At 41.5% G+C, this 27,597-nt stretch overlaps 2 protein-coding genes across 3 annotated transcripts; both read right to left on the reverse strand.

Moving 5' to 3' along the window:
• Positions 1-7,228: 7,228 nt before the first annotated feature.
• LOC127621019 (matrix metalloproteinase-19-like) lies at positions 7,229-13,741 on the reverse strand. Its single transcript, XM_052094430.1, has 6 exons — positions 13,507-13,741; positions 13,137-13,352; positions 8,618-8,716; positions 8,336-8,500; positions 8,124-8,248; positions 7,229-7,954 (listed from the first exon to the last, which is right to left on the reverse strand). Exons 1-6 carry the CDS (start codon positions 13,571-13,573, stop codon positions 7,715-7,717), a joined length of 912 nt encoding a protein of 303 aa, XP_051950390.1. The 5' UTR covers positions 13,574-13,741; the 3' UTR covers positions 7,229-7,714.
• LOC127621020 (partner of Y14 and mago B-like) lies at positions 13,578-16,613 on the reverse strand. 2 transcript variants are annotated; one of them, XM_052094431.1, is made up of 5 exons: positions 16,551-16,613; positions 16,005-16,098; positions 14,081-15,832; positions 13,772-13,849; positions 13,578-13,634 (listed from the first exon to the last, which is right to left on the reverse strand). In XM_052094431.1, the coding sequence occupies exons 1-3, from the start codon at positions 16,579-16,581 to the stop codon at positions 15,361-15,363; spliced, it is 597 nt and encodes a 198-aa protein (XP_051950391.1). In that variant the 5' UTR covers positions 16,582-16,613; the 3' UTR covers positions 13,578-13,634; positions 13,772-13,849; positions 14,081-15,360. The 2 variants fall into 2 exon arrangements, with proteins under 2 accessions (XP_051950391.1, XP_051950392.1); XM_052094432.1 differs by having other exon boundaries at positions 16,013-16,098; positions 16,551-16,598.
• Positions 16,614-27,597: the final 10,984 nt, after the last annotated feature.

A 27,597-nucleotide genomic window follows, 5' to 3' on the forward strand; every position in this document is an offset into this window, starting at 1 on the left:
GTTCACCTTAAGAGAGGAACTGAAGAAAAATAACTATAGGTATTCTGGATTTGAAAGATATTTTTATGGGTATGTTTTGGACAGTAAAGTAAATAATGAAGGAGAGGTAGAATTAGCCTTTTTTAAACTACTCAGATTAATATCTAAGAACATGACCTGGCCTTCGAAACTGTTTCCCTTTCAGAGTGCAGTGGATCAGAATCTCCAGTGGGACAGAGGCCATTAAAAGAACATGTTCTATTGAAGTGGCTGTTTGAGTCCATTGATGCTTTAGAATTGTTATGCCTGTGCCATGTGCTAACTCCACCTGTGGTTGTGATCACATAAAAAGCATTATGTTTGAAAACATTATTTTTTTATTCAGCCATTTCACCCATCACAGAAATGCATAACTAATCTGTATGTACAGACCTAAATCCTCAGCAAAAACTACTTGCATAATTAGCATCACTGCAACACTAATAAAAGTACAAATCACAAAAAAAAAAAAACAATGTTATTAGACAGACTGTTGCTTGTAAATGATAATGGAAAGGAAGAGCTTACCTACAAACATTTACACACTTTATTAAGACTTAACAAAGCAATGACACTAATGTACCTGCACCAGGTATTTTTGCAAGGTGAAAACAAAATACTTACTTTGGCAGAACCAGACAGAGAAGCCTTGGATGGAGCCTTTGGCACCTGTGAAGCAGAATATTGATAGATTAAAAACAATACACATAACACTGAGCATCATAAAATCTTTGTAGAAGCATCAGAATATCAGAACTTTGAACAACTATCTAAACATTTCTGCTTGTAAATCATGTGACTTGTATTTTTAATGGATGTATGACGTGAATACGCCCATAAAATGCAAGTGAATAGAGTTTCATGTTCTGAAGAAGACAGAAAAAGCTTAATTGCAGCCATAAGACTCCAGTAGTTTAATAAATGTGTTCTGAAGCAAATGTATTCATGATTTTGGGTGAGAACAGACCAAAACATTCCTCCAAAATATTCCTCTACTATAAATCTTGACATCAGCAATCAACTTCATGATCATGATTAATTCAATAACTTCCTGGTTCTACCTAGTGCTCTGTGCATGTGTTAAGCACTAGGAATGTATGTCTACAGTGCATCCGGAAACTATTCCCAGCGCTCCATTTTTCCACATTTTATGTTATGTTACAACCTTATTATAATGAACGCATTTATAAACTATAAGTCTCACGCATTACCGGAGATTACGACACATCTTCTGATTATTATGAACACATAATAATAAAACTAAATCTTGGGTAGATCTAACCCACCTTTATCAATCGGCCTGTGTAACTTACTGAAATGTAACTTACTGAAATGTAATCTGGGATGTTTCCCATTCCAAATGAAGGACTTTACTATACTATGAAATTGCTTGAAATAAGAGAGGGGGACGTCTACAGGGAGAGATTGTAACAGGTAGTTACATTTTGGAATATAATTCATTTTAATAACATTTAACCATCTCAATCATCGATAAATGCAATGAAGCCCACCTGCCCACATCACTCGAAACCTTTTTATTAAGGGATTAAAATTAACTTTAACAAAATCACACAAATTTGCTGGGAATAAAATGCCCAAATATTTAATGCCCTATTTGGGCCACTGGAAGGCGCCGGCTGGGAAGCCGTTACTGGTCAGAACACTGTCAGAGCCAAAGCTTCAGATTTAGACCAATTGAATTTAGAAAAGGAATGAATAATTCTGTGGAGGAATAGATCTAATGGGGTCAGAGACGAATAATAAAATATCATCTGTGTAAAGCAGAAGTTTATGTGCCACACCTCCCGCCACCACTCCTGGACAATCATCCTCCTTTCTTATCACATTACCAAACATTTCTTGTCTATTACCAAAGAGAATTATAATTTGTTATAAATTGCATATTGCCATGTGAATGTATTATAAAGAAAGGAGCATGAGAGGATGAAATTCATCAAGGATCTTTTTACATTTTCCACAAATCTTCTCAAAGAGAAAGTTGTGTGTGTGGAAAGCTGGTGATGCTGAAGCAAAATCTAGATCAAATGAAAAAACTAGGGGATCCCCATAAAGACATATGATATGTCCCACAACCAGCAGAGCCAGAAGTGAGATTTGATGTAGCTCTACCCAAGTTATGTGAGATCAGGCAAGTGGTAGAAAAATCCAGTGTTACTTCAGCCCCAGGTCCAAACGGGATGCCTTATGGATTGTATGAGAGGGGCCCAACAGTACAGAAACCGTTATGTCGAGTGTTAACACAGGCAGATCAGATTGTTGAATCTCATATCCGACTCAAAACACTTAAATCAGCTAACATTCACAAGTGGTTTGGAATCAGACTAAAATAGTGAATTAGTCTGAAGGGTTAGGGTTGCACGTGCTTTTTCATCATTCATTTTGCGCAACAGGTAATGTAGCCCTCCGAAACCGTGACAGTGAAGGATAGAGCCTTTACCATAGCATATGGGTGTTTCATTCGAAATGGAACATCCCTATGCTATGGTAATGTTGCAGAGCAACCAAAGCAGTACAAACCTCCGTTAAAATATAAATATTGGTTTTACCCTCCCAAAGAGATATGTTACAGTGCAGGCCGGTAACACACACAGAATTCGATCTCAAGTGACTAAAGAATATCACTGCATGACCCTTTTAATGCCTCAATACAGGACATTTGCCTAACCCTAACTATACAGGACATTCTGGCTAAAACAGTAGAGTTGTAAACCCTAGCAGCAACAATCATTATTTTTGCCAACACTCTTTTTTTTGTTTTAAGATCCTAACGCTAATCTGCATCAGACCGCATCAACAATAGATCAACAACCACTTTACCTTATGACTTCTGTAGCCCACCCAGTAGTGGTGAGATGGCAAGTAGAGAGAGCTAATTACAACAGTGGGCATTTACTGTCAAGACTTAAAGCAGCCTCAAGTGTTAGGGATTGACAGGTTTATTACACTGTATTGCTGACGCAACAGTAAACTGCCAGGAGGAAGTGAAGCCACCGGAAGTGTTCGAGCGGCCATCTTGGTATGCCCAAACTCTCATAGATCTTCAATAACTGAATAGTCTCCGACCTGCGGATACGACAGTTGCATTTCACCCTTTAGTGACAATCATGAGCTCATTATGATAATATTCATAATGAGGGAGAAGATATATGTGGATCACGATGACAGAGCATTCGCCTGCCCCAGTGTCCATCAGTTCTGCACAATGATCACCAAAGGAAGCGGCAAAACTTTCCACAAGTTGTAATGTAGGAAAAGCTGTTATATCTGCTCAATACATCCTTACGCTTGAAAGAGACTTTAAAAAAGTCAAACCTGGATTTTAAATTTACCTCATGCCCGGTATTTGCCTGTTTTCATATTGAAGTGCTCTCTGTAGTCATACATGTCATAAATATGGAGTTGTGGTGGTGTAGTGGTCTAAGCACATAACTGGTAATCAGAAGGTTGCTGGTTTGATCCCCACAGTCACCACCATTGTGTCCTTGAGTAAGACACTTAACTCCAGGTTGCTCCGGGGGGATTGTCCCTGTAATAAGTGCTCTGTATAATACATTGGTACTCAGAAGGTTGCTGGTTCGATCCCCACAGTCACCACCATTGTGTCCTTGAGTAAGACACTTAACTCCAGGTTGCTCCGGGGGGATTGTTCCTGTAATAAGTGCTCTGTATAATACATTGGTACTCAGAAGGTTGCTGGTTCGATCCCCACAGTCACCACCATTGTGTCCTTGTGTAAGGCACTTAACTCCAGGTTGCTCCGGGGGGATTGTTCCTGTAATAAGTGCTCTGTATAATACATTGGTACTCAGAAGGTTGCTGGTTCGATCCCCACAGTCACCACCATTGTGTCCTTGAGTAAGACACTTAACTCCAGGTTGCTCCAGGGGGATTGTCCCTGTAATAAGTGCTCTGTATAATACATTGGTACTCAGAAGGTTGCTGGTTTGAGCCCCACAGTCACCACCATTGTGTCCTTGAGTAAGGCACTTAACTCCAGGTTGCTCCGGGGGGATTGTCCCTGTAATAAGTGCACTGTAAGTCACTTTGGATAAAAGCATCTGCTAAATGCATAAATGTAAGTATGTGTTCGTTTGCCATTTAAGCCTATATCAGTTTAATTTGAACCATCTTTGCTTTGCGTGTTGTGGAATATTTTTATCAAGTTAAATATAAATGAATCAAGTGTAAATATAGCCATTTTATTCAACAATTATTTCTGATGGTTAAGCGTGTGTGTGCGTGTGTGTGTAGAGGTGCGTGATCAGGGATGTAGTGGAGGCTAAACGCACGTAAACGCCGTTTACGCACCTCCCAAAATTCGGAAATAGCGTTTACCCACCTCCAAAGTGGGTTTATCCACCTTTAAATTCCGTTTATCCACCTCTAAATAGATAGTTCCTAAGCCATTTTAAATTAAGCTTATGTCGTTTTAGTTTCATCTTGTTCATTATTAGTTTCATAGGTTGTTAAACCTAAGACGAAGTCTTTCATAATGCGCTGCTGCCAGTGTTTCCCATGCGCGTGCATCGATATTGACTCCTACCAGCTATATACAGCGTGCTGACCTCAAAAATCCAGCTGTATTCTAACAATAACGTAGCTCTCCTTATTAGCTAGGCTCCTTGCATGCTGGCTAATAAGTAATAACTGACAGTGCTGTGTTGGACATATTTACGCAGCGGTGTTCCATGACGGAGAGAGAGCGCGAGAGGTACGGATGAGACAGAGAGAGAGAGAGAGAGAGAGAGAGAGAGGGACGAGCGAGAGGTAGCCTAGTGCTGCGCGAATGCGCTACGGCTCTCTGCAATCAAATACGATTTTAAATAGGCTTAGTAAAAAATAAAAAATAAATCGAAAATCAATGTGTGGCGGTCAGCGTTGATATTGTAATGTGAGGGTTCTGTATGTGGTGGTGGATCACTCCTTATGATAATAAACAACAGAATGGAGACGGAGGACTTTCTGAAGTAGTACTTTACTGAACACCGATCACAACTACAACACTTCCTTGTTCAGACCTTCCACGTGACTGAACTAACCAATCAGAAGCGAGAACTTAGACTGAGGTAAACATGAGAGAATCAGAGAGGCAGATTCAGCAGAATATCCTGACCGTGTTAAATATGTAAACACGTAAATATGTAAATAATTAACTGACTAAACATTGCAAATACATTCCTAGTAAATTACTCAAATATAAATTATATTAAATTCTGAGCATTACAACTTCCAAATATGAAATATGAACTTCTAAATCTTACAATATTGTGGCGGGCCGCCACAAATAAATAAACGTATGGGAAACCCTGGCTGCATTACTGTCAGTGTTGACCAATCAGCAGGAAGCAGCAGACTACATCAAGATTCATCCGTCACTCACTAGCCCAAACGATTAAAATTAAAATATGTGGCACCAGATTCTTTCTTCTGTCGTTAATCTGCACTATTTTACTATCTAAACTATTTTGATAATCAATTAGTCGGGTTGAGTCATTTTTTAAGACAAAAGTAAAAAATTATTTGATTCCAGCTTGTTAAATGTGAATATGTTCTAGTGTCTTCTCTCCTCTGTGACAGTAAACTGAATATCTTTGAGTTGTGGACAAAGCGAGACATTTGAGGACGTCATCCTCCTGGGCTTTTGGGAAACACTGATCCACATTGTTCTGACATATTATAGACCAAACAACTAATTGATTAATCAAGAAAATATTCAACAGATTAATCGACTATGAAAATAATCCCAAATCCCTAATCATTATGTACAAGTGCATTGCATTGGAAGCCCTGGATATAAGCCTCCCTCTCTATCTCTCTTAAATATTTTTGTTCTCTCTGTTTTGTCATTTAGTAAACTTTATAGATTTCAATCATATTATTCCTTCTTGGGTCTCTTTAACAAGAACTTAGATTAATGTATGAATTGAATAGTGATTGTGTGACCTATGATGAGGGAACAACCAGTGATACCCTTGGTAGTACCATCAAATGATAGCCTATAGCGATGTCATCAGGATACACATACACCGGTAGGCAGTGGCCCACCTTACCGGGTGACCACATCGTGGTCCACCAGAATTTATAGTTTACCCACCTCTTTTTTTACCACTACACCTCTGTGCGTGATCACATATGGTACTCATATATGGTAAACTTGAATCTCATGTTTTGACACTAGAAAAAATATAGGATAAGGCCCCTTAAAGAGGTTCCAGATGTTCCCTTCTTAAAATTAACATACTGAAGACACAGAACAAAATGGATGAAAGGTTTTAGCCATGCCTTGGTAGACCTGACTCTGCTTTTGTTATCTGATAATAAAGTCTATTTTCTGGCATAAAGTCTTTGAGTGATTTTTCACAGAGATGGCAGAATCTACAACAGTGTCTCTCTGTGTGTGTGTGTGTGTGTGTGTGTGTGTGTGTGTGTGTGTGTGATAGACGGAAAGAAAGAGCTCGCTCTTTCAAGTGACCGTGATAAAAAGGCACTTTTTGATGAAAATAACTCAGACATATTTATTGATCACCAAGTGTTTGTTCAGATAATGTCCAGTTTCAGTGAAGTTGTTTACATTCTGCTGATCTGTTCATCAGTGATTGAATGATTAATGTATACGCCCTTAAAATCTGATTTTCTGTTAAGTCAATGGGCACAATGGAATGTTTGGGCAGGGCAATATGGCGGCGCAGTGACTTCACTGTTATGACGTCATCAGCAATCCAGTTTTATATTGTTTATCAGTGGGTCACATGTGTTTTTGATAAATGTAATAAAGCCCACATCATTCAGACCTTTTAATTAAGAGATCCAAATTAACTTTAACTAAATCACACAAATTTGCTGGGAATAAAATGCCCAAATATTTAATGCCCCGTTTGGGTCACTGGAAGGCGCCGGCTGTAAAGCTGTTACTGGGCAGAACACTGTCAGAACCAAAGCTTCAGATTTACACCAATTAACTCTGAAAATAAATGGGTGTGTTGAATTCAAACATATACCATCAAATATCAGGATACATTGTATGAAAAAGAAATATTGAATTATGCACATTTGGCAATATTGCTGCTTTTGTGTTCCACAGATGAAAGTCAAACAGGTCTGGAACAACGTGATGAGTAAAAGATGACAGAATTTCCCCAAAATTATACTTTTACTAATCAGCCATATTTGTGTTTAAAAGCAAATAATGTCTTCGGTTTCAAAACAATTTATTAGCACACAGTTAATGAGGGTGCACCACGAACCCCTGATGGATACATGTTTATAGCTTATCTGGATACAAATGAGTGAGAGAATAAGAGAGAGATTACTAATAAACTGAAGACATCTTCATTATTATTTACGATGTGTTAGTCCAGTGGATCTCAACCTTTATGACTCCAAGGGCCGTCATTGACCAAGACAGTATTCAAAGGCCCCTCGCCAAACTCAACTAGTGTGAGTGTCAGTACAGGAGACTAATAACAAATGTGTCCATTTCATTTTAATAAACAATCCTCATTAAATGACTTAAAAAAAAAACACAAAAAATGAAGTCCTCTTGCTGCTCCCTTGTGGACAGTTAGTTGAAAAGCAGTGTGTTAAACGTATAGTATATATATAAAGTATATTGAGAATATAATCATGAATATAATTAGAAAGTCTCATTATTTATTGTGTGCTGCCCCCTGCATGTTTAATCGTCACACTGCATCCATCTCTCTCTGGTGCGGCGTGGGTAACCCTTCTCAACAAACATCCCACGACTCACGCGCCAGTACTGCTCTCCTTTGAACACATAGACGTGTCCATTTGTCCAAGTGAAGGCTGCGTCTGGATCTGAGGGTAAACCGGTGATCAGCTGCGAGACTGGTTTTGGGTAACGCAGGAGATCTTTACCTGATCCAAGTTCATCCCAAAGCCAAAACTCTGATCCCTAAACATCATGCAAAGAGTCACTATTAGATCGGTTACACCAGAATCAGAAGCAGGTTTGTGAGGTACAAACACCTTGAACACAAAAATTGAACAAAACGTTCTTTAACTCTCATTCTTCCGTGCAGGATTTTAAACGGGGTGTTTTTCCAGGCTGTTCGATCAATCACCTTTATGAAGACGAGACTTTTGAAGCTGTGGAGGTAGAAAGCCGCATGTATGTTGGGCGGAATGAGGAGTTGTTTTGGGTAACCACGGTCCAGCTTAAATCCAGAATATCTCCAGACTTTATCCCCTGTGGGAATCAGGTAAATGATTATTATTCAAAATACCGTACGAGTTTTTCATGTATATAATAACATTGTTCTGTATTAACGTTCACCTTTCAGAAAATAGGATTTGTTGGTTCGTTGCGAGTGTACAGCTGCACTAATGTTGCCGGGCAGCTCTTTCCACAGTGCATTAATCCTAACGGGAGCGTTATAACCGGAATCTGAGAGTGTCCACACGTGATGACCGTTGAATACAAATGTCTTCTGAAGAGGCCCTTTACAAACATCAAAACAAAACACAGTTGAGGGTGTTTAATGCACATTAAACTCTTGACCGATCAGAAATGAGCTGCGGTATTACTTCTGTTAAACTGATCACAGAGCAGTTTTACCCCACATGACAGCGTCCGGTACCGCGGTGCAGGGGTCCAGGACAGAAGGGTGGCCATCTAAGGGTCTTGGGTCAGTGGCCGGTCTCTCCACAGGTTTTCCTGAGAGATGATGATGATTTAAACTTTGTGGTCAAAGGAATATTCCGGTTTCAGTACAAGTGTAGATCAATCAAGAGCATTTATGGCACAATGTTAATTACCACAAATGATCATTTTGAGCTGTTCGTTACGCAATGACAGAAAGGGTTTGGTGCTGTTCAGACTCCATCTGGTTAGGATTAGGGGAGGGGGCGAGTAACACCTTTGTACAAGAGAAGACTGTCTCCATGTAGAATAAAACCACTTTATACAGTTACTGATTAAACTGAGTCTTCATCTCTTGTGAGTGGTCATCATTTTATACATGTTTCAAAATAACAATTCAATTCTTAGATGTTAAAAATACTGAGGTCACCTTAAATAAAAGCACAAATGTGTGTTCCAGTGAGACACTTCCAATGCAAGTCAATGGGGTTTAATCTATAAACATTAAAATGAGCTGCGGTATTACTTCTGTTAAACTGATCTCAGAGCAGTTTTACCCCACATGACAGCGTCCAGTACTGCGGTGCAGGGGTCCAGGACAGAAGGGTGGCCACGAGGAGGTTACCCCATGTGACTACCCTCCCTAGCAACCGGGCCAATTTGGTTGCTAAGTCAAGTCAAGTCAAGTGGTTTTTATTGTCGTTTCAACCATATACAGTTAGTACAGTACACAGCAAAACGAGACAACGTTCCTCCAGGACCATGGTGCTACATAAAAACAACAAAGGACCAACATAGGACCACATGAGACTACACAACGAAATAAAATACCTATATAAACTACCTATATAAAGTGCACGTGCAAACATGTGCAAAAAGTACGGGACAGTACAACAAATTACTGACAATGAACAGGACAATAGACAGTGCAGCGCCGACCAGTACTCAGTAGTGCAAAAAGATGACAGTTTCTAAAAATGTAAACATAACATACTATGAGATAATGTTCTATGCACATAGCAGTTATTGAGGTAGCAGACAGTTATAAAGTGACAGTAATTAAAGTGCAACTCAGGACACGTGTGTGTCAAACCAGTCTCTGAGTATTGAGGAGTCTGATGGCTTGGGGAAGAAGCTGTTACACAGTCTGGCCGTGAGGGCCAGAATGCTTCGGTACCTCTTGCCAGGCAGGAGGAGGAGTAAAGAGTTTGTGTGAGGGGTGTGTGGGGTCGATCCACAATGCTGGTTGCTTTCTTGGATACAGTGTTTTTTGTAAATGTCTTTGATGGAGGGAAGAGAGCCCCAATGATCTTCTCAGCTGTCCTCACTATCCTCTGCAGGGCTTTGCGGTCCGAAGCGGTGCAAGTCCCAAACCAGGCAGTGATGCAGCTGCTCAGGATGCTCTCAATAGTCCCTCTATAGAATGTAGTGAGGATGGGGGTTGGGAGATGTGCTTTCCTCAGCCTTCGAAGAAAGTAGAGGCGCTGCTGGGCTTTCTTGGTGATAGAGCTGGTGTTGAGGGACCAGGTGAGGTTCTCCGCCAGGTGAACACCAAGAAATTTGGTGCTCTTGACAATCTCCACAGAGGAGCCGTCGATGTTCAGCGGAGTGTGTTCACCTTGTGCTCTCCTAAAGTCAACAACCATCTCTTTTGTTTTGTCGACATTCAGGGACAGGTTGTTGGCTCTACACCAGTTCGTCAGCCGCTGCACATCCTCTCTGTATGCTGACTCGTTGTTCTTGCTGATGAGACCCACCGCGGTCGTGTCATCGGCGAACTTGATGATGTGATTCGAGCTGTGCATTGCTGCACAGTCGTGAGTCAGCAGAGTGAACAGCAGTGGACTGAGCACACAGCCCTGGGGGGCCCCAGTGCTCAGTGTGGTGGTGGTGGAGATGCTGTTCCCGATCCGGACTGACTGAGGTCTCCCAGTCAGGAAGTCCAGGATCCAGTTGCAGAGGGAGGTGTCCAGGCCCAGCAGGTTCAGCTTTCCAATCAGGTGCTGGGGAATGATTGTGTTGAATGCTGAGCTGAAATCTATGAACAGCATTCGAGCGTATGAGTCCTTATTGTCTAGGTGGGTGAGGGCCAGATGGAGGGTTGTGGTGATGGCATCGATCCGTTGAGCGGTTTGAGCGATCACGCAAACTGCAGTGGGTCTAGTGAGGGGGCAGCTGGGTCTTAATCTGCCTCATGGCGAGCCTCTCGAAGCACTTCATGATGATGGGTGTAAGTGCGACGGGGCGGTAGTCGTTGAGGCAGGACACTGAAGACTTCTTTGGCATGGGGATGATGGTGGTGGCCTTGAAGCACGTTGGAACAACGTGGCTGCTCAGAGAGATGTTGAAGATGTCGGTAAGAACATCTGCTAGCTGGTCTGCACATCCTCTGAGCACTCTGCCAGGAATGTTGTCTGGTCCAGCAGCCTTCCGTGGGTTGACTCTACGTAGAGTTTTCCTCACATCTGCCGTGGTAAGACAGAGCACCTGGTGCGTTGGGAGGAGGGGTGGACTTCCTCGCCATCACGTCGTTCTGCACTTCAAACCGAGCGTAGAAGTCGTTCAGCGCATCTGGAAGGGAGGCATCTTTGTCACAGGCAACTGATGTTGTCCTGTAGTTGGTGATGGCCTGGATGCCCTGCCACATGCGCGCGTGTCACCGCTGTCCTGGAAGTGACTGTGGATTCTCTGGGCGTGTGCGCGCTTTGCCTCTCTGATTGCCCGTGACAGTTTGGCCCTAGCTGTTCTTAGGGCTGCCTTATCGCCTGCTCTGAAGGCGAGTCTCGGGACCTCAGCAGCGTGCGCACCTCCGCAGTCATCCACGGCTTCTGGTTGGAGCGTGTGGTGATGGTCTTGGAGAAAGTGACATCATCAATGCACTTGCTGATGTAGCTGGTCACTGATGCTGTGTATTCCTCCAAGTTGGTAGAATCGCCATATGTTGCAGCCTCCCTGAACATGTGCCAGTCAGTACACTCAAAACAGTCCTGAAGAGCAGAGATGGCTCCTGCTGGCCAGGTTTTCACCTGCTTCTGAAGCGGTTTTGTGCGTCTGGCCAGTGGTCTGTATGCTGGAATTAACATAACAGAGATGTGGTCTGAGTAGCGAGGTGGGGGCGGGGCTCCGCCCGATGCGCGCCTGGGATGTTTGTGTAAACAAGATCAAGCGCGTTAGCCCCTCTCGTTGCAAAGTCCACATACTGATGGAATTTAGGGAGCACTGTCTTGAGATTTGCATGGTTGAAATCTCCGGCGACAATAAACAGTCCGTCGGGGTGAGCGTTCTGCAGTTAAGCTCATAGCCCCATACAGTTCACAGAGCGCTTCCTTAGCGTTAGGCTGGGGAATGTAAACTCGGTTATGCAAACAGTGGTGAATTCCCGTGGTAGATAAAAGGTCTGCATCTAACAGTCACAAGCTCCAACAGCGATGAACAGTAACTAGAGACTAACATAGAGTTCTTGCACCATTCGTGTTGATGTAAACACACAAGCCACCACCGCGAGTCTTACCGCAGAGAGCTGTATTTCTGTCGGCACGAAGCGAAGCGAGCCCGTCTAGCTGAATGGCGGCATCCGAACTCTGTCGCTGAGCCACGTCTCCGTGAAAACAAAGACGCAGCAGTCTCTAAACTCACGCTACGTAGCCTGCTGGAGTCGGATATAGTCCAGTTTATTGTCCAGGGAGCAAACATTTGAGAGCAGGATAGGCGGGAGAGCCGGCCGGCTAGGGTTTGTTTTTAGCCTAGCATGGACCCCGCCCTCTTTCCGCGCTTCTGCTTTCTCGCACACTGCTTACGACGTCCTCTCCCCGGCCACGGCATCAGGCGACGCCGAGGGCTGGAGGCCTGGTCTCCGCAGCAAGCCGAGTGCGGCGTAGCGCCTCCTGCAGGTCATCATGCAGCTTGGTTTTTGCATGATTCTTATATTTGAGTAGTGTCTGGCGATGGTAGACACGAACACTGGTTGCTCCGATGTCCATGTGTTGCAAAAGTCGGGCTTTTTTAACAAAAATAGCACCGTTGTGGATCCGGAGTGGCCGCTGCGTGCTACCGCGCCGCCATCTTGGATCTGAAAAGGAGACCTGACTGGAGTCAATCACCACACGCCCCACCGAGAGCAAGAACCACATTATAGCGACCACGAGGAGGTTACCCCATGTGACTCTACCCTCCCCAGCAACCGGCCAATTTGGTTGCTAAGGAGACCTGACTGGAGTCACTCAGCACGCCCTGGATTCAAACTCACGACTCCAGGTGTGATAGTCAGCGTCAATACTCTGAGATACCAAGAACCCCCTGAAATATATTATTGAAATGTACACTTACTACATTAATTATACATAATGTAATTACATTTTAATTTCACTTCATTACCTCTCTTCAAATTCACTTTTTGGAATTCAAACTGGAATTTTCAAAGCCTTCTCAACGAAATTCGGAATGGCACCCAACTCTGTTATAAAGTTTAATGTGATTTCAGTTTTCACAGACTCACCTGGTCCATCGAAAGGAGCCGCACAACCCTTGTCTTTCCTGTGGAAGGAGATCTGAATGTCCGCGTGACCTCTGCTGACCTCAACCTGTAATTGAAGAGGCGTGACGTCGCTCCAGTATCTGAAGGCGGCTTGAATCGCCGCTCGTGATTTAGTGAAACCCAGATGAGGTGAATAGTTGTAGATGCGGTAGGTCAACCTCTTCTTACGCCAGTGACCTGATGAAGTTTATGATCCCATGATGATTCATTCTCATGTGAATTATTCAGTGACTCTTTAGTACATGACGAATAAAGCACTGCAGTGCCAGATCTGTATTTTACACTCTCTTTATCATGGATGAGGATCTTATTATTGATGGATGTGACTCACCCAGTATACGATATTTCAGGATCCTGTTGAAGGGGTCCATCAGCCCGCAGCGGGGGGTGTTCATCATGTTCAGTATGCGGTTGTCCAGCCGGCCGGTTACAGATAACGCAGTGACCTTCTAGAAGATTCTGAAAGTGACACGTTTATGTCTATAGATTTATCTGCAATTAAATCTTCATATGAACATTGGGGATAAAGAGGAAATGAGGACATTTATTGATCATCACAAACAGGTTTTAATAATGTGTGTGTGATACCGAAGCACCTCATTCATTTGTTTTGTTTGTAGTTCTTGCGGATCAGCGCTGGCAGAGGATAAATAACCGTATCGCTGTAGATAAACCTGAGAAACACATTCACAACAATCTGATGAAATCTAGTGCAAATGTTTTCAGTAAAAACCTTATTCAAGATAACAACACCATATATATAAATGACTGAGAAATGATAGAAGAGATTTTATTTACTCATTTTATTACTTGTTTTTCTGTTGTATTCTCTGTAACCTCTGACAATTACAGTGTAACTTTTGTCATGTCATTAAAACACAATTAAATGAAAAGATTGTTCTTACTGTGGCCTCTTGAAGTGCGGCTGTGTCCAGAGTATCACACATGGATGTAAAGATCATCATCATCATCATCAGTAAACTCATCATGTCCTCTTCTCTACTCGCTTGATTCTGTTATTTAGAGCTAAAGCTGAAATTCTTAATCAGAGCAAATATGAACACGTTCACAAATGAAGAGTAACATTAATGCAAACAGATGTCAGTGTGTGTGTTTATTCACATTTCAACTGGGTCTAAATTAAACTCTGATGTTTGTCACTCTGGGCGTGTGCTTGTCTGGAGTTTCATTTGGTGCTTTGGTCCAAACCGTTGTGGTTATCCAGAACTAAACGATGTCTTCTGCCCACACACATTCTCGAATCACTCTCAATATTCTGAAGGGTGTCATTGCAGTGTATTTAAACAGCAGGAAATGACATCACATAGAAAGAAAAGGTGAACTTGAACATCTAACAGGAATGCACCATGTAGTGTTCAATCATGTTCTGTAAATCCTCATTCACAACAAACACATCAGAAGTACAAATTACTTTTTTTTTTGTGTGTGGAAACATTATTCTGGAAAACTGAAAAAAAAAAAAAAAATGCAGAATCGTCACTTTAAAAAAAGTGAAACTGAAAGAAATGTTTTGGTCAGTAAACAAGTATATATTAATATATAAATGTCCCATTAGAGGCCCGAGTTGATAAGTGCTGCTGATAACGAGATTCATTCACAGGACCTCAATGTGACAGTGAAGAGAGACATTAGAACATGCAGCAGCTCTTTAATAATTAATGGACTAAACAGAACTTGACCCTGTGACCTTTGTGTTCCTGCAGGTTAGAACACCTTCAGTGACTCAGTAAAACATTCGCTGTGTAACAGACAGGAATATGAAACGGGAAGATTTTTATGCTATGTTTAATAACACAATTGTACAGATTCATATTTCATAACATTATTCACTACGGTGGTAAAAAAAAGACAACAGGGAGTTTTAGTCCATACGTCTCTACAGCACAGGCTCATTCATAACTAACATTCACTCTGAACTACTGTTTGGATGAAAGAGTGGAAACCATCTGCACTCAAACAGGTCCTGTAAATGACCTGCATCAAGAGTCTGGAGCGCAAGATGTCGCCACATGTCTTCATTACGTATAAAACACAAGTATGAAGTGGTTACAGCTGCTAACGGCTTTACTGTACATATAAATGCACCTTGATGTGATGATGATGGAAACAGACTCTGCTGTTGAAATCCAAAACACGCCCCCGCTGCCTCGATTGACAGTTCATCTCACAAATGCCCTTCCAGCTGCTGAAGCTCCGCCCGTAACGCCTCGCCCCGCTCCAGTTTGTCCAGCTGTTCTTTGCTGGGGCTTTTCAGCTCTCCACAATCCACCTTCTGCTGGAGGTCCTCGACTTGACGCAGCTTCTTCCGCAGGTTCTTGATCTTCTTGGCTTTCTCTACGGCAGCTGCGGCCAGATCTGTGCCATCAGGGTTAACCCTCACCTCTTCTGCAGCAATATTCATGCCATCCATGTCTTGACTCAAGCTCTCCACTTCCACACTGGCTTCTTGCTCGTTTTGTTGTTTGCGTTTTTCTTTGCGCTTCATGTTGCGTTTGGCTGTTTTGGAGAGTCCAGCACTGTCTGTTCCACCCGAAACCTGCTGCTGCTGCTGTCGGGCCAAAGCGGCATCATCAGGGTTCATGCCCGGCGGCAAGTCTGGTTTACTCTTAAAGAACTTCACATACTTGTTCTCATAACTGTTGACAAAAAGACAAAATACTTTGGTTTTAAAAGATCACACAAAAAGGGTTTTACTCCTGAATGACAAGAGAATTCTCCTTGAGTGAGCATATTTTTCCTTTCTTGTTTCTACTCTGTTCTTTCACGTTAAAGCCACAATAGAGAATAAGTCACTGGAGGAGCGCTTACACCGGTACCTCCTCCTGCGGGACGTATCCATCCTTCACCCGCCGCGGTTTCCTCCACGTCCCGTCCGGTCGCTGGGTGGCGGCGATATATTTCCCTACAAACACATACAGACACCCTTTCCTCAAAGACATTTAAAACATGGTCTGTGTGCTGAGAAAGCAAAACAACACTTCTATTATCATCACACTGCTAACCAGGAACATGTTGAGAATATTCTTCTGACACACTTTATTTTGCTGCTTCTTGAGTCTTCTTACTCAAAGTAAATATCATCATTAATGTGATTTATTTTGTTGTTATTAAGCTGTGAACAACAACACTCCGTCTTCTGTATCTCAGCGGAATTAATAGAGTACGCGTGAAAGAACCAGAAATAAACAATGAAGATATAAACAATAAACTGCGGATCATTCACGTGAGAACGTGTCGCGATCAGCAAGAATACTGATTAATCTGTCACACAGATCCCGCCTGTCATTATCAATAATACACTCAGTGCAAATGTAAAATGCATCTTTATATTTATAAATGTATGAAATATTTTACCAGATTCATCTGTTACATAGGGGGTCGCCATCTTCAGCAAACACCAACTTCCGTTTCCGTTTCTTTTCGCTCTCGCGAGACTGCGGGAGTTTACAAATGCGTTCATTATAATCAGAGGATGTGTCGTAATCTCCGGTAATGCGCGAGACTGCGAGAGTTTATAAATGCGTTCATTATAATCAGAGGATGTGTCGTAATCTCCAGTAATGCGCGAGACTGCGGGAGTTTATAAATGCGTTCATTATAATCAGAGGATGTGTCGTAATCTCCGGTAATGCGCGAGACTGCGGGAGTTTATAAATGCGTTCATTATAATCAGAGGATGTGTCGTAATCTCCAGTAATGCGCGAGACTGCGGGAGTTTTTTTTTTTTTTTAAATTGCTTAAAGAAACATACAAAATACCAAACAAACCTCAAGATACAAATCTTATCCAATTACAAAGAAGTCTAAATAGCAGCACAAAATATAAATAAATACCATAAATCTGAAAAAAAAAAAAAGAACTTAACAAATATAAATATTACACAAGGGGGTAATCATCAAAAAATACCTTCAAAAGATTATACAATTTAAGGGCTTTTTTGTTATGCACAAGTCTTAAAGATTTAAAGAAGATCATTAAATCTTTATGGAAAAGTAAGAAAATGGGAGGGTTCTTAAAGAATCTGCATTTGTGTATGAAGTAATTGGCCAACAGCACAATATTGTTCACCAAAAACTCATGATCGTAATTCAAAGAAAAAAACAAATATTTTATAGTTTTAAAATTAAAGTCAGGTATTTCATATTTCAATCTTAACCAACCATAAATGTCATCCCAGGATTTCTTTGAGAATTTGCATAAATAAAATAAATGTTCCAACGACTCTATATCTGCTTCGCAAAAGGTGCACCATATTAAATCTGTGTCTGAGGAAATCATTACAAGGGTAAATATCATTAATAATTTTAAACTGAACCTCTTTTACCCTTGGAAAAAGTGGAAAAGTGAGAAATCTTGTTCTAATTTGACCCACTTTGTCTTTCGGGAAATCAAATATAAGAGGTCTCTTTTTAACTTTACAAGGGAAAGTCTCTATATTTACCAATGTTCTTAAAACTTTAATCTTACATCCCTCCTCTGTAAAATTAAGTCCAGAAATTGTTAAACTTTTCAATCTCGGAATCACAGGTGAATAACACAATGCACCTTTAACTATCTGAACCAAACCACCAGGAACAGCTTTTAACAAAGTCACATATCATTTCTGAGTGCAAATAAAATTATATCTTTCACAAAAATTGTCATAACTAAGGAAATTTCCTTCCTCATCCATAATGTGTACAATGGACCAGACACCTTTATCCATCCAGTCTTGAAAGAACACAGATTTCCTATTAATAAGGATACACTTATTATTCCACAAAGAACAATAATGTGGGAAAAATTGTGTTTGTATATCAGTTCCCAATACAATAATACCTGACTATGAAAAGATGACAATTTACACTTTAGTTTTGATGGCTCAAAATCACACCTCAAAAGAAAATCAATGCCCCCCAAAAAATCAAAGATTTGTGAAGAAAAACTAGACCAAACAGACTGTTTATTCCTAAGGAAAGCTTGAAGCCATCTCAATTTAAGAGTGCCATTCATAACATCGAAATCAATAATATTCAAACCTCCCTCACTGACTGGCTTCACTACATCTGATTTTCTTATGTAATGGTGTTTGTTTTTCCAAAGAAATTTATACTGAATTTGATTAATATCCTTTATCCACCTGTCAGAGATAGCTAGAGAATATGCAGGATAAATCAGCCTAGAAAGTATCTCAGTTTTCTGTAATACAATTCTGCCAAAAATGGAAATATCCCTTTGTAACCACACATTTAACATATTTTGACTTTTTGTTATATTGTCAGCCAAATAAATTTTTTCTCTAGTTTTAGTGTCTTTAGTAATAACAATACCTAAATATTTTACCTCATTTTTTAATGGAATATTAAATCATTGAGATTCAGTCCGATTATGCACTGCCATCAACTCACACTTTTTTAAATTTAATGTCAAACCAGAAGCTTTGGAAAAATGTGACACCAAATGAATGGCAGCTGGGATCTGCTTTGCATCCCTAAGAAACAGAGTAGTATCGTCTGCTAGTTGACTTATTAATAGCTGACTCCCCAAAACATTCAACGGCTTAACCTCTTTACTATTTTTCACATAAATTGCCAAAAGTTCAGCTATTAAAATAAACAAATACGGACTTGTCGGATCTCTTTGTCTAATACCTCTGTTTATGTTAAAACGCTTAGAAGTCCCACCTGGAAGTGATACTGAACTATTAATATCATTATACAACATCTCTATCAATTTAACAAATTTAGAACCAAATCCAAAAGATGTAAGTGCCTGTAGAATAAACGTATGTTCTACAGTATCGAATGCCTTATAGAAATCAAGAAACAAAATAAACCCATCATCCTTAATCAAATGTGCATAATCAATTAAATCCAAAACAAGTCTAATATTGTTGTGTATTAACCTTCCTTTAATAAAACCAGATTGTGTTTCACTTATAACTTGACTCAACCTAAATTTTAGCCTGTTTGCAATAGCAGCTGTAAGAATTTTATAATCAACATTAAGTAGGGTAATCGGTCTCAGATTATCAATAACTCTTTTGTCTTTGCCTGACTTTGGGATGAGAATGATCAACCCCTGCTTCATAGTTGGAAGTAAAGAGTTAGAATCAAAACATTCCTTTAAAGCTTTAAACAACAAATCTTCTCAGAAAAATTTGTAAAAATTTGTAGTCAGACCATCCTGACCAGGAGATTTACCTAAAGGCATTTTTTTAATAGCGGAAACGATTTCGTTCAATCTCAGGTCTTCATCACAACTTTCTTTAAATTCAATATCAATCTGTGGAATAAAATCTTTTATATTTTCTAGAAAATCTTGACCATTTTTGACAGAATATGAAGAAGAATAAATATCACTATAAAATGAGTAAACTTCCTCGGATATTAATTTGGGGTCTGTGATTACCTTCTCATTAACAATCAAACTATTCACAGCATTGCTTTTCTGTCTCCTCTTTTCTAACTGACAAAAATATGCTGTATTCTCTCCTTCCTCCAACCATTTTGCACGATACCGTACAAAAGCTCCTTGTGCTTTCATTACATACAAATTATCTAATTTAGCTTGAAGAGAGAGTAATTTATCAAGATCATCTTGAGTCATTACCTGTGTACTACAACAGGTGTTAATTTCTTGAATTAAACTTCACTCTTTTTGCTTCTGTTCTTTGTTCTTTTGTTTGCCAAATCTAATTGAAACTTCCCTTGTTTTGAACTTAAAATACTCCCATTTATTTCCATTAGAAGTTAAAGTGAGGTCATCTTGAATCTCAATAATCTAATTTCTTATTTGACTACTGTTATGTGTGCATCAATATGCTATAATAACATATATTGTTCTGTTGTGTTTCAGAGTATACACGAGGGAAACCGGAGACATGTCTGCACTGTTTAAAGACTGTTTTTTTTAATCGGCACATTGCAACATCAACAACCAACAGTACAGGGGTGCCCTCTAGTGGCCATCAGGTATTGTAACATCAACCCAAATACATTACATCTCTCCCTCCTTAATTCAGTCTACCCCGTGTTTTTCTTTTGAACATAATAACCTCCATTTCTTAAGGAATAACAGTTAGGAGTCCACAATTAGTAGACCACCCTCAAGCTATATTAAGTGACATGTCAACTCAACTACTCACTCACAAGTAACACTTTAAACACATTCAACTGTGTATAGAACCTTTACACATTTTATAGATCAAGTCTGTTAGGTGGTTTACGGGTTCTAGCAGGAAATCTTCTCACATTTGGGGAAGAAGCAGTAGCTGGCTCAACAAGCTTGGTTACCTGCTGATCTAAAGCATTTGGTTCGGTGTCATTGGATGCTAAAGGCAGTTCTTGCCCCTTAACCTCCAGTGTTTGTGATGTACTGTTCTCTGATGACAGTGGTTCTGTGTTTTCTGTAATTTCTGGGTGACAGTCTAACATTTGATCTGCATGTCTTTTCCAGCTTTGTGAACCGTCCACCTGAACCGTGTACGACACTGGTCCTGACTGAGAAGAAACAGTACCGGTTTTCCACTTCTCCTCTCCCCGTCGATAATCTCTGACCAGCACTGAATCACCCAACTTGAAGTCTCTGTGTTTGGCATGGAGCGCACGGTAAGAACATTGAACTTTTTGTGCTTGCTCCACAGTCAGTTTCACACTTGGTTTCAGTAGATCCAGCCGTGTTCTCAATCTGCGATGCAAGAATAACATAGCAGGTGTTTCCTTTGTCGTGCTATGTGGTGTATTCCTGTACTGTAACAAGAAAGAGTCTAATCTCTGCTGTAATGGTACTGGTTCTTTGGATGCTTTCAGTGAATGTTTAAAGGTCTGAACGAAACGCTCAGCCAGCCCGTTGGTGGCTGGGTGAAACGGTGCAGAGCGAACGTGTTTAACACCATTTGTTTTCAGAAAACATCCAAACTCCTCTGAAGTAAATTGTGGGCCATTGTCGCTAACTAGTGTTTCAGGTATACCGTAACGACTGAATAACCCACGCAGCATTTGAATTGTCTTGGAGGAAGTTGTCGAATCCATCACATGAACTTCTGGCCATTTTGAGTGTGCGTCAACAACTACCAGAAACATTCGTCCTTCAAATGGACCAGCAAAGTCGATGTGGATTCGGTGCCAAGGAGCTTCTGGCCATGCCCAGGGATGTAGAGGTGAGAGACATGGAGATTTTTGATTTTGTTGACAGGACATGCATGTCTTTGATTTTTCCTCAATTTGTGAGTCAGTATTTGGCCACCAGATGTAGCTACGTGCTAGAGCCTTCATTTTCACTACACCTGGATGTCCTGTGTGTAAATCCTCCAACACTCGTTGTCTCAGATTTGATGGAACGATAACTAGTTGTCCCCACATCAGACAGTCCTGCATCAGAGAGAGTTCCTCCTTCCTTGTGAGGTATGGTTTTAGTACATTTTCTGAGTCTTTTGCAGATGGAAATGATCCAGTGGATACCATCTCCTTCACACGACAGAGGATTGGGTCTGCTCTGGTTCCTTTACTGATGTCGCTGCTACACATTGGAAGTGCATCCATTTTCTTAATGAGGTAAGCGTCCACTGCATCTTTCCTGTCTCTGTGTTGTACAGGCAGTGGCAATCGCGATAATGCATCTGCATTCCCATGGTCAGTAGCACTTCTATGTTGAATTGTGTAGTTATGTGCAGCCAGCAGAAGTGCCCACCTCTGAAGTCTTGCAGCAGCCATGGATGGAGTTGCTTTATTAGGATGGAATATGGTGGTAAGTGGACGATGGTCTGTTAATAATGTGAAGTGACGTCCATATAGATAAGTATGAAACTTCCTTACTCCAAAGATGATTCCTAAGCTTCACGTTCTAGTTAGCATAGTTTTGCTCAGGTTTACTCAGAGTTCGGGACGCAAAGGCTATGGGTCTTTCCTGCCCATCCGGCATCCTGTGGGAAAGTACGGCTCCCACCCCGTACGGTGAAGTGTCACAGGCTAAACGAACTGGGAGTCTTGGATCATAATGTGAGAGTACACTGGGTGTTAACAGCTGTGTTTAAGCATCTTGAAACGCTTTCTCACACTCTGGCAACCACTTCCATTTTACATCCTTGTGTAAAATTGCATTCAGGGGGTGAAGAACTGTGGCCATATTTGGCACAAATCTTGCATAATAATTAACCAGTCCCAAAAAAGATCGAAGTTGGTTAACATTAACAGGAGCTGGTGCTTCGGCGATGGCACGCAGTTTGTCTGGGGACTTGTGAAGCCCTGATGCATCGATCACATGTCCCAAATACTCCAATGAAGTTTTGAAAAACTCACTCTTCTCTCTTTTCACACGAAGTCCGCATTTCTCCAGCCGACTCAACACAGCCTCCAGATTAGCTAAGTGATGAGCATTGTCTTTTCCTGTGACCAGTATATCATCCAAAAAACAATGTACACCCGATAGTCCTTGTAACACTTGTTCCATGACACGTTGAAATATCGATGGAGCTGAAGTGATGCCGAACGGTAATCTGTTGTATACAAACATCCCCTTGTGGGTTGTGATGGTAAGATATTTACGTGAATCTTCATGCACAGGAACCTGCAAGTAGGCATGTGAAAGGTCTAGTTTGCTAAATCTCTGTCCCCCAGCCAGTGAAGCAAACAAATCTTCAATTCGGGTTAATGGATAATGTTCTGCACACAGAGCTGGATTCACTGTTACTTTGAAATCGCCACAGATCCTAACATTGCCACATTTTTTTATTACAGGTACAATCGGGGTTGCCCATTCACTGAATCGCACAGGTGAAATTATTCCTTGTTTCAGTAAGCGATCGATTTCTTCTTCCACCTTAGGTCTGATGGCATACGGTACCACTCGAGCTTGGAAAAATCTTGGTTGGGTTCCCGGTTTCAGACTTAAGGTAGCTGTATACTTATTGAATGTCCCTAGATCTTCTCTGAATACTTTGGCGTACCTTTTTAAAAGACTGTCAAATGTCCCTTCATTAACTTGATGCACTGCTCGTACAGTTTTGATCTCACGCCAATCTAGACGAATTCTGCAAAGCCATTCTCGTCCCAACAGAAGAACTGCGTTTCCTGTAAAAACATACAAGGGTAAGCGTACTCAGGTCTTAAGGAATAACAGTTAGGAGTCCACAATTAGTAGACCACCCTCAAGCAATATTAAGTGACATGTCAACTCAACTACTCACTCACAAGTAACACTTTAAACACATTCAACTGTGTATAGAACCTTACACATTTTATAGATCAAGTCTGTTAGGTGGTTCACTTGAGTTCTAGCATGGAAATCTTCTCACATTTGGTGAATAAGCAGTAGCTGGCTCATATCAAGCTTGGTTACCTGCTGATCTAAAGCATTTGGTTCGGTGTCATTGGATGTTAAAGGCAGTTCTTGCCCCTTAACATCCAGTGTTTGTGATGTACTGTTCTCTGATGACAGTGGTTCTGTGTTTTCTGTAATTTCTGGGTGACAGTCTAACATTTGATCTGCATGTCTTTTCCAGCTTTGTGAACCGTATCCGTGTCCGAATTTGTCTCTTCCTCACTCTTTTCCATATTAGCGTCCACTCTGTGAATTGGTCTTTTCTTGGTCTGTCCCTTCCATTTTGCACTTTTCCCTTTTACAGTAGTTCTAAGTGTTTTCTCCTCTGTCTTATTACCTTTACACATACGTGAAATGTGGCCTTTCTTCCCACACTTGTGACACACTTGATCTTTGTAAAAGCACTCACTTTGGATATGATTGGACTTTCCACATCTATAACATTTCTCTTTGGACGATTCTGACGACAGAGACATGGCATTTACCTTCAATGAGTTGCTCAAGTGCTGTGATTCTCTAGATACAGCCTCCATTGACATCGCTATATCCACAGCCTTTTTATACTTGAGCTCCGATTCAGTCAATAGTTTCCTTTGTATTGACTCGCTACTCAGGCCACACACGAATCGGTCTCGCAGTGCGTCATTTAGATTGTTGCCAAACTCACAGTGCTCCGCCAGTTTCTTTAACACTGCCACGTATTGTGCGATTTTCGCTCGACCGATGACTCAATAATTTGGCAGTGGGAACTTTATCCTCGTCGCCAATTTATGTTATGTCTGCATCAATATGCTATAATAACATATATTGTTCTGTTGTGTTTCAGAGTATACACGAGGGAAACCGGAGACATGTCTGCACTGTTTAAAGACTGTTTTTTTTAATCGGCACATTGCAACATCAACAACCAACAGTACAGGGGTGCCCTCTAGTGGCCATCAGGTATTGTAACATCAACCCAAATACATTACAACTACAATAATCTTTATCCTTTAAAAGTTCCGCATTAAACTTCCAGTAGTCTTTTCTAAAGGTATGTTTTGTTGTTGGTGTCAAAATCAGTGAAATGAGGCAATGATCTGTCAGTGGTGCGGCAGAAATGGAAACGTTAGTGACAAACTCAGAATGTTCCTCAGTAATAAGCCAAAAATCAATCCGTGACTTTGAGGATCCATTTGGTCTGACCCAGGAAAACTGAGAATCCTTCAAATGCTTCAACCTCCAGATGTCAATAAGGAAATTTGACTGGCAAAACTCCTGAATAATGTTATTAAAATGGTGACTTGTATAACTAGAAGGAGATCTGTCCAGCCATTCATCTGGTGCTAGATTAAAATCACCTCCAATTAGTACAAAATTTGTTTGAAATTTTAATTTAAGCTGTGTGACAACATCTGTAATCTTAGAAAATAAACTCTTGTTTTGCCCAGTACTATTATAACCATAAACATTAACTAAAATAAGAAAAGTATCTTCACTATTAACCACAGCAGCAAGCCAGTGACCGTGAGCATCAGACTGAAAAGTCACAATCCTCCCAGGGCAATTGTTAAGGCAAATAGCGACACCTGCTGATCGATTGGAGCCATGACTAACTAAAATTGTCTCTCCCCACTGCATCTTCCAAAAAGCAGCATCTTCTTCAGTAGAGTGAGTCTCTTGTAGAAAAACAAAATGTGACTTTTGCCCTTTGCAAAATAAAAATATACCTTTGCGTTTTACATTGTCCTTAAGTCCCCTTGCATTTAACGAACAAAAAGATAAACGAGATTTCAACAAGAACATACGCCCACTGGAACTCACAGTGTAACGTTACGAATCAAGAATGTCAATAAGCTATCGACAATGAAATTAGTAAAATAAAGTGCAACACTTACAAACTGCGCTTTGTCACCAAACCTGTTTGTGATATTCATGGACAGGATATCGAGGTGTAGTCGGGGTGGGGAAGGTGTGCGGTTCGGTGGGCTGGGGATCTCATCGCTGCTTTTTGCAGATGATGTTGTCTTCATGTCATCATCGGTCCGTGACCTTCAGCTCTCACTGGATCGCTTGGCAGTCGAGTGTGAAGCAGCTGGGATGAGGATTAGCACCTCTAAATCTGAGGCCATGGTTCTCAGCAGGAAACCGATGGAGTGCGTACTCCAGGTAGGGAATGAGGTTTTGCCCCAAGTGAAGGAGTTCAAGTACCTCGGGGTCTTGTTTACAAGTGAGGGGACAATGGAGCGGGAGGTTGGCCGGAGAATCAGGGCAGCGGGGCGGTATTGCACTCGCTCTATCGCACCGTTGTCACGAAAAGAGAGCTGAGACGAAGGCAAAGCTCTCGATCTACCGGTCAATTTTTGTTCCTACCCTCACCTATGGTCATGAAGGTTGGGTCATGACCGAAAGAACTAGGTCGCGAGTACAAGCGGCCGAAATGGGCTTCCTCAGAAGGGTGGCGGGCTTCTCCCTTAGAGATAGGGTGAGGAGCTCAGTCATCCGTGAGGAGCTCTGAGTAGAGCCGCTGATCCTTTGTGTCGAAAGGAGTCAGTTGAGGTGGTTTGGGCATCTGGTAAGGATGCCCCCTGGCCGACTCCCTAGGGAGGTGTTTCAGGCACGTCCAGCTGGGAGGAGGCCTCGGGGAAGACCCAGGACTAGGTGGAGAGATTACATCTCCACACTGGCCTGGGAACGCCTCGGGGTCCTCCAGTCAGAGTTGGTTAATGTGGCTCGGGATAGGGAAGTTTGGGGCCCCCTGCTGGAGCAGCTGCCCCCGCGACCCGACTTCGGATAAGCGGTTGAAGATGGATGGATGGATGGATGGACTTACAAAAAAGCCTCTGAAAAAACTGCACATTTCCCATTTTCCAAGACTTCATCATTAGGCAAAAATTTGCTTCCCTTCAATGAAAGCGAAGGGACCACGAAGGTATGCCACTTTCCCTTCAGCACGCGCTTGTTTAATGCGTGGCCAAAGTACTCCCCTAGCCTCTCGGTCTTCTTTATTTAAGTCCTCAGCGAAATGAATGCCTGCCTCCTTGCACATGGTTGATCCCTTTGACAATGTCCATATTTGATCTCTGTAGATTCGCTTTGAAAACTGTATGATGATCTGGCGCGTACGATTCCCTTCTCTTGTACCAATACGATGAACCGAATCAACCGCCTCTTCCATTTCCCAGGGCACACCAGGAGCAATCTTGGCCAGAAGGGTTATCACTTCCTGTCGGGTGTTCTCGTTCTGTTTCTCTGACGAGCCTTTGATGCGTAAATTCCAACGCCTTTTGTAGCGATCCAATTCTCCTACCCTTGACCTCAACTCCTTATTTTCTTTTTTAAGATCAGAAAATTCCAGCTCCAATATAGCTTCCTTCTGCTTGTGAGCTTTCATCTCTTCCTTAACCTCAGAAATGGCATTACAATTCTCTTCCATTTTTTGGACAGCTCCTCCAGTTTTTTCTCCTGCTTGTCAAATCTTCTGCCGAGGGAGTGAATTGCCTCAAGTATATCCGCATTAGAGATATCTTCCACCTGATCAGGCCGCACTTTCTTCATTATGTGAACTTTGCTGGGAGTAACAGGTAAATTCTCAGCAGCACATTCCTCCAAGACACGCTTGTTAGTTTCAGCAGAAACCTCCATCACGTCAGTATAATCATGATCATTTCTGTTACTGCTCACAGTCTTCTCTTCGGAGTTACGTGCTCTACTTGTCATCTTTACATGATAAAAAATAAATCTCTATTAAACCGTTTGGGAAAAGTCTAAAAATAAGAAATAAAACTTTGAGACTTTGCTAGCAAAAAAACAATGCTGCTATCTAGTACGCCATCTTGGCGGAAGTCCGACTGCGGGAGTTTACAAATGCGTTCATTATAATCAGAGGATGTGTCGTAATCTCCGGTAATGCGCGAGACTGCGGGAGTTTAGAAATGCGTTCATTATAATCAGAGGATGTGTAGTAATCTCCGGTAATGCGCGAGACTGCGGGAGTTTATAAATGCGTTCATTATAATCAGAGGATGTGTCGTAATCTCCGGCAATGCGCGAGACTGCGGGAGTTTACAAATGCGTTCGTGATAATCAGAAGATGTGTCGTAATCTCCGGTAATGCGCGAGA

The sequence above is a fragment of the Xyrauchen texanus genome, chromosome 27, assembly GCF_025860055.1.
Source record: "Xyrauchen texanus isolate HMW12.3.18 chromosome 27, RBS_HiC_50CHRs, whole genome shotgun sequence".
NCBI lineage: Eukaryota > Metazoa > Chordata > Actinopteri > Cypriniformes > Catostomidae > Xyrauchen > Xyrauchen texanus.

Coding starts and splice junctions, on each gene's coding strand:
- LOC127621020 (XM_052094431.1), bottom strand. CDS start 16,581: ATGGCGACCCCCTATGTAACAGATGAATCTG. Junction 16,099..16,550: donor CTATGTAACAGATGAATCTG/GTAAAATATTTC, acceptor ATGTGTTTGTAG/GGAAATATATCGCCGCCACC. Junction 15,833..16,004: donor CCGCAGGAGGAGGTACCGGT/GTAAGCGCTCCT, acceptor TTTTGTCAACAG/TTATGAGAACAAGTATGTGA.
- LOC127621019 (XM_052094430.1), bottom strand. CDS start 13,573: ATGATGAACACCCCCCGCTGCGGGCTGATGGACCCCTTCAACAGGATC. Junction 8,249..8,335: donor CAAATCCTATTTTCTGAAAG/GTGAACGTTAAT, acceptor TGATTCCCACAG/GGGATAAAGTCTGGAGATAT. Junction 7,955..8,123: donor AAAGTCTCGTCTTCATAAAG/GTGATTGATCGA, acceptor CATGATGTTTAG/GGATCAGAGTTTTGGCTTTG.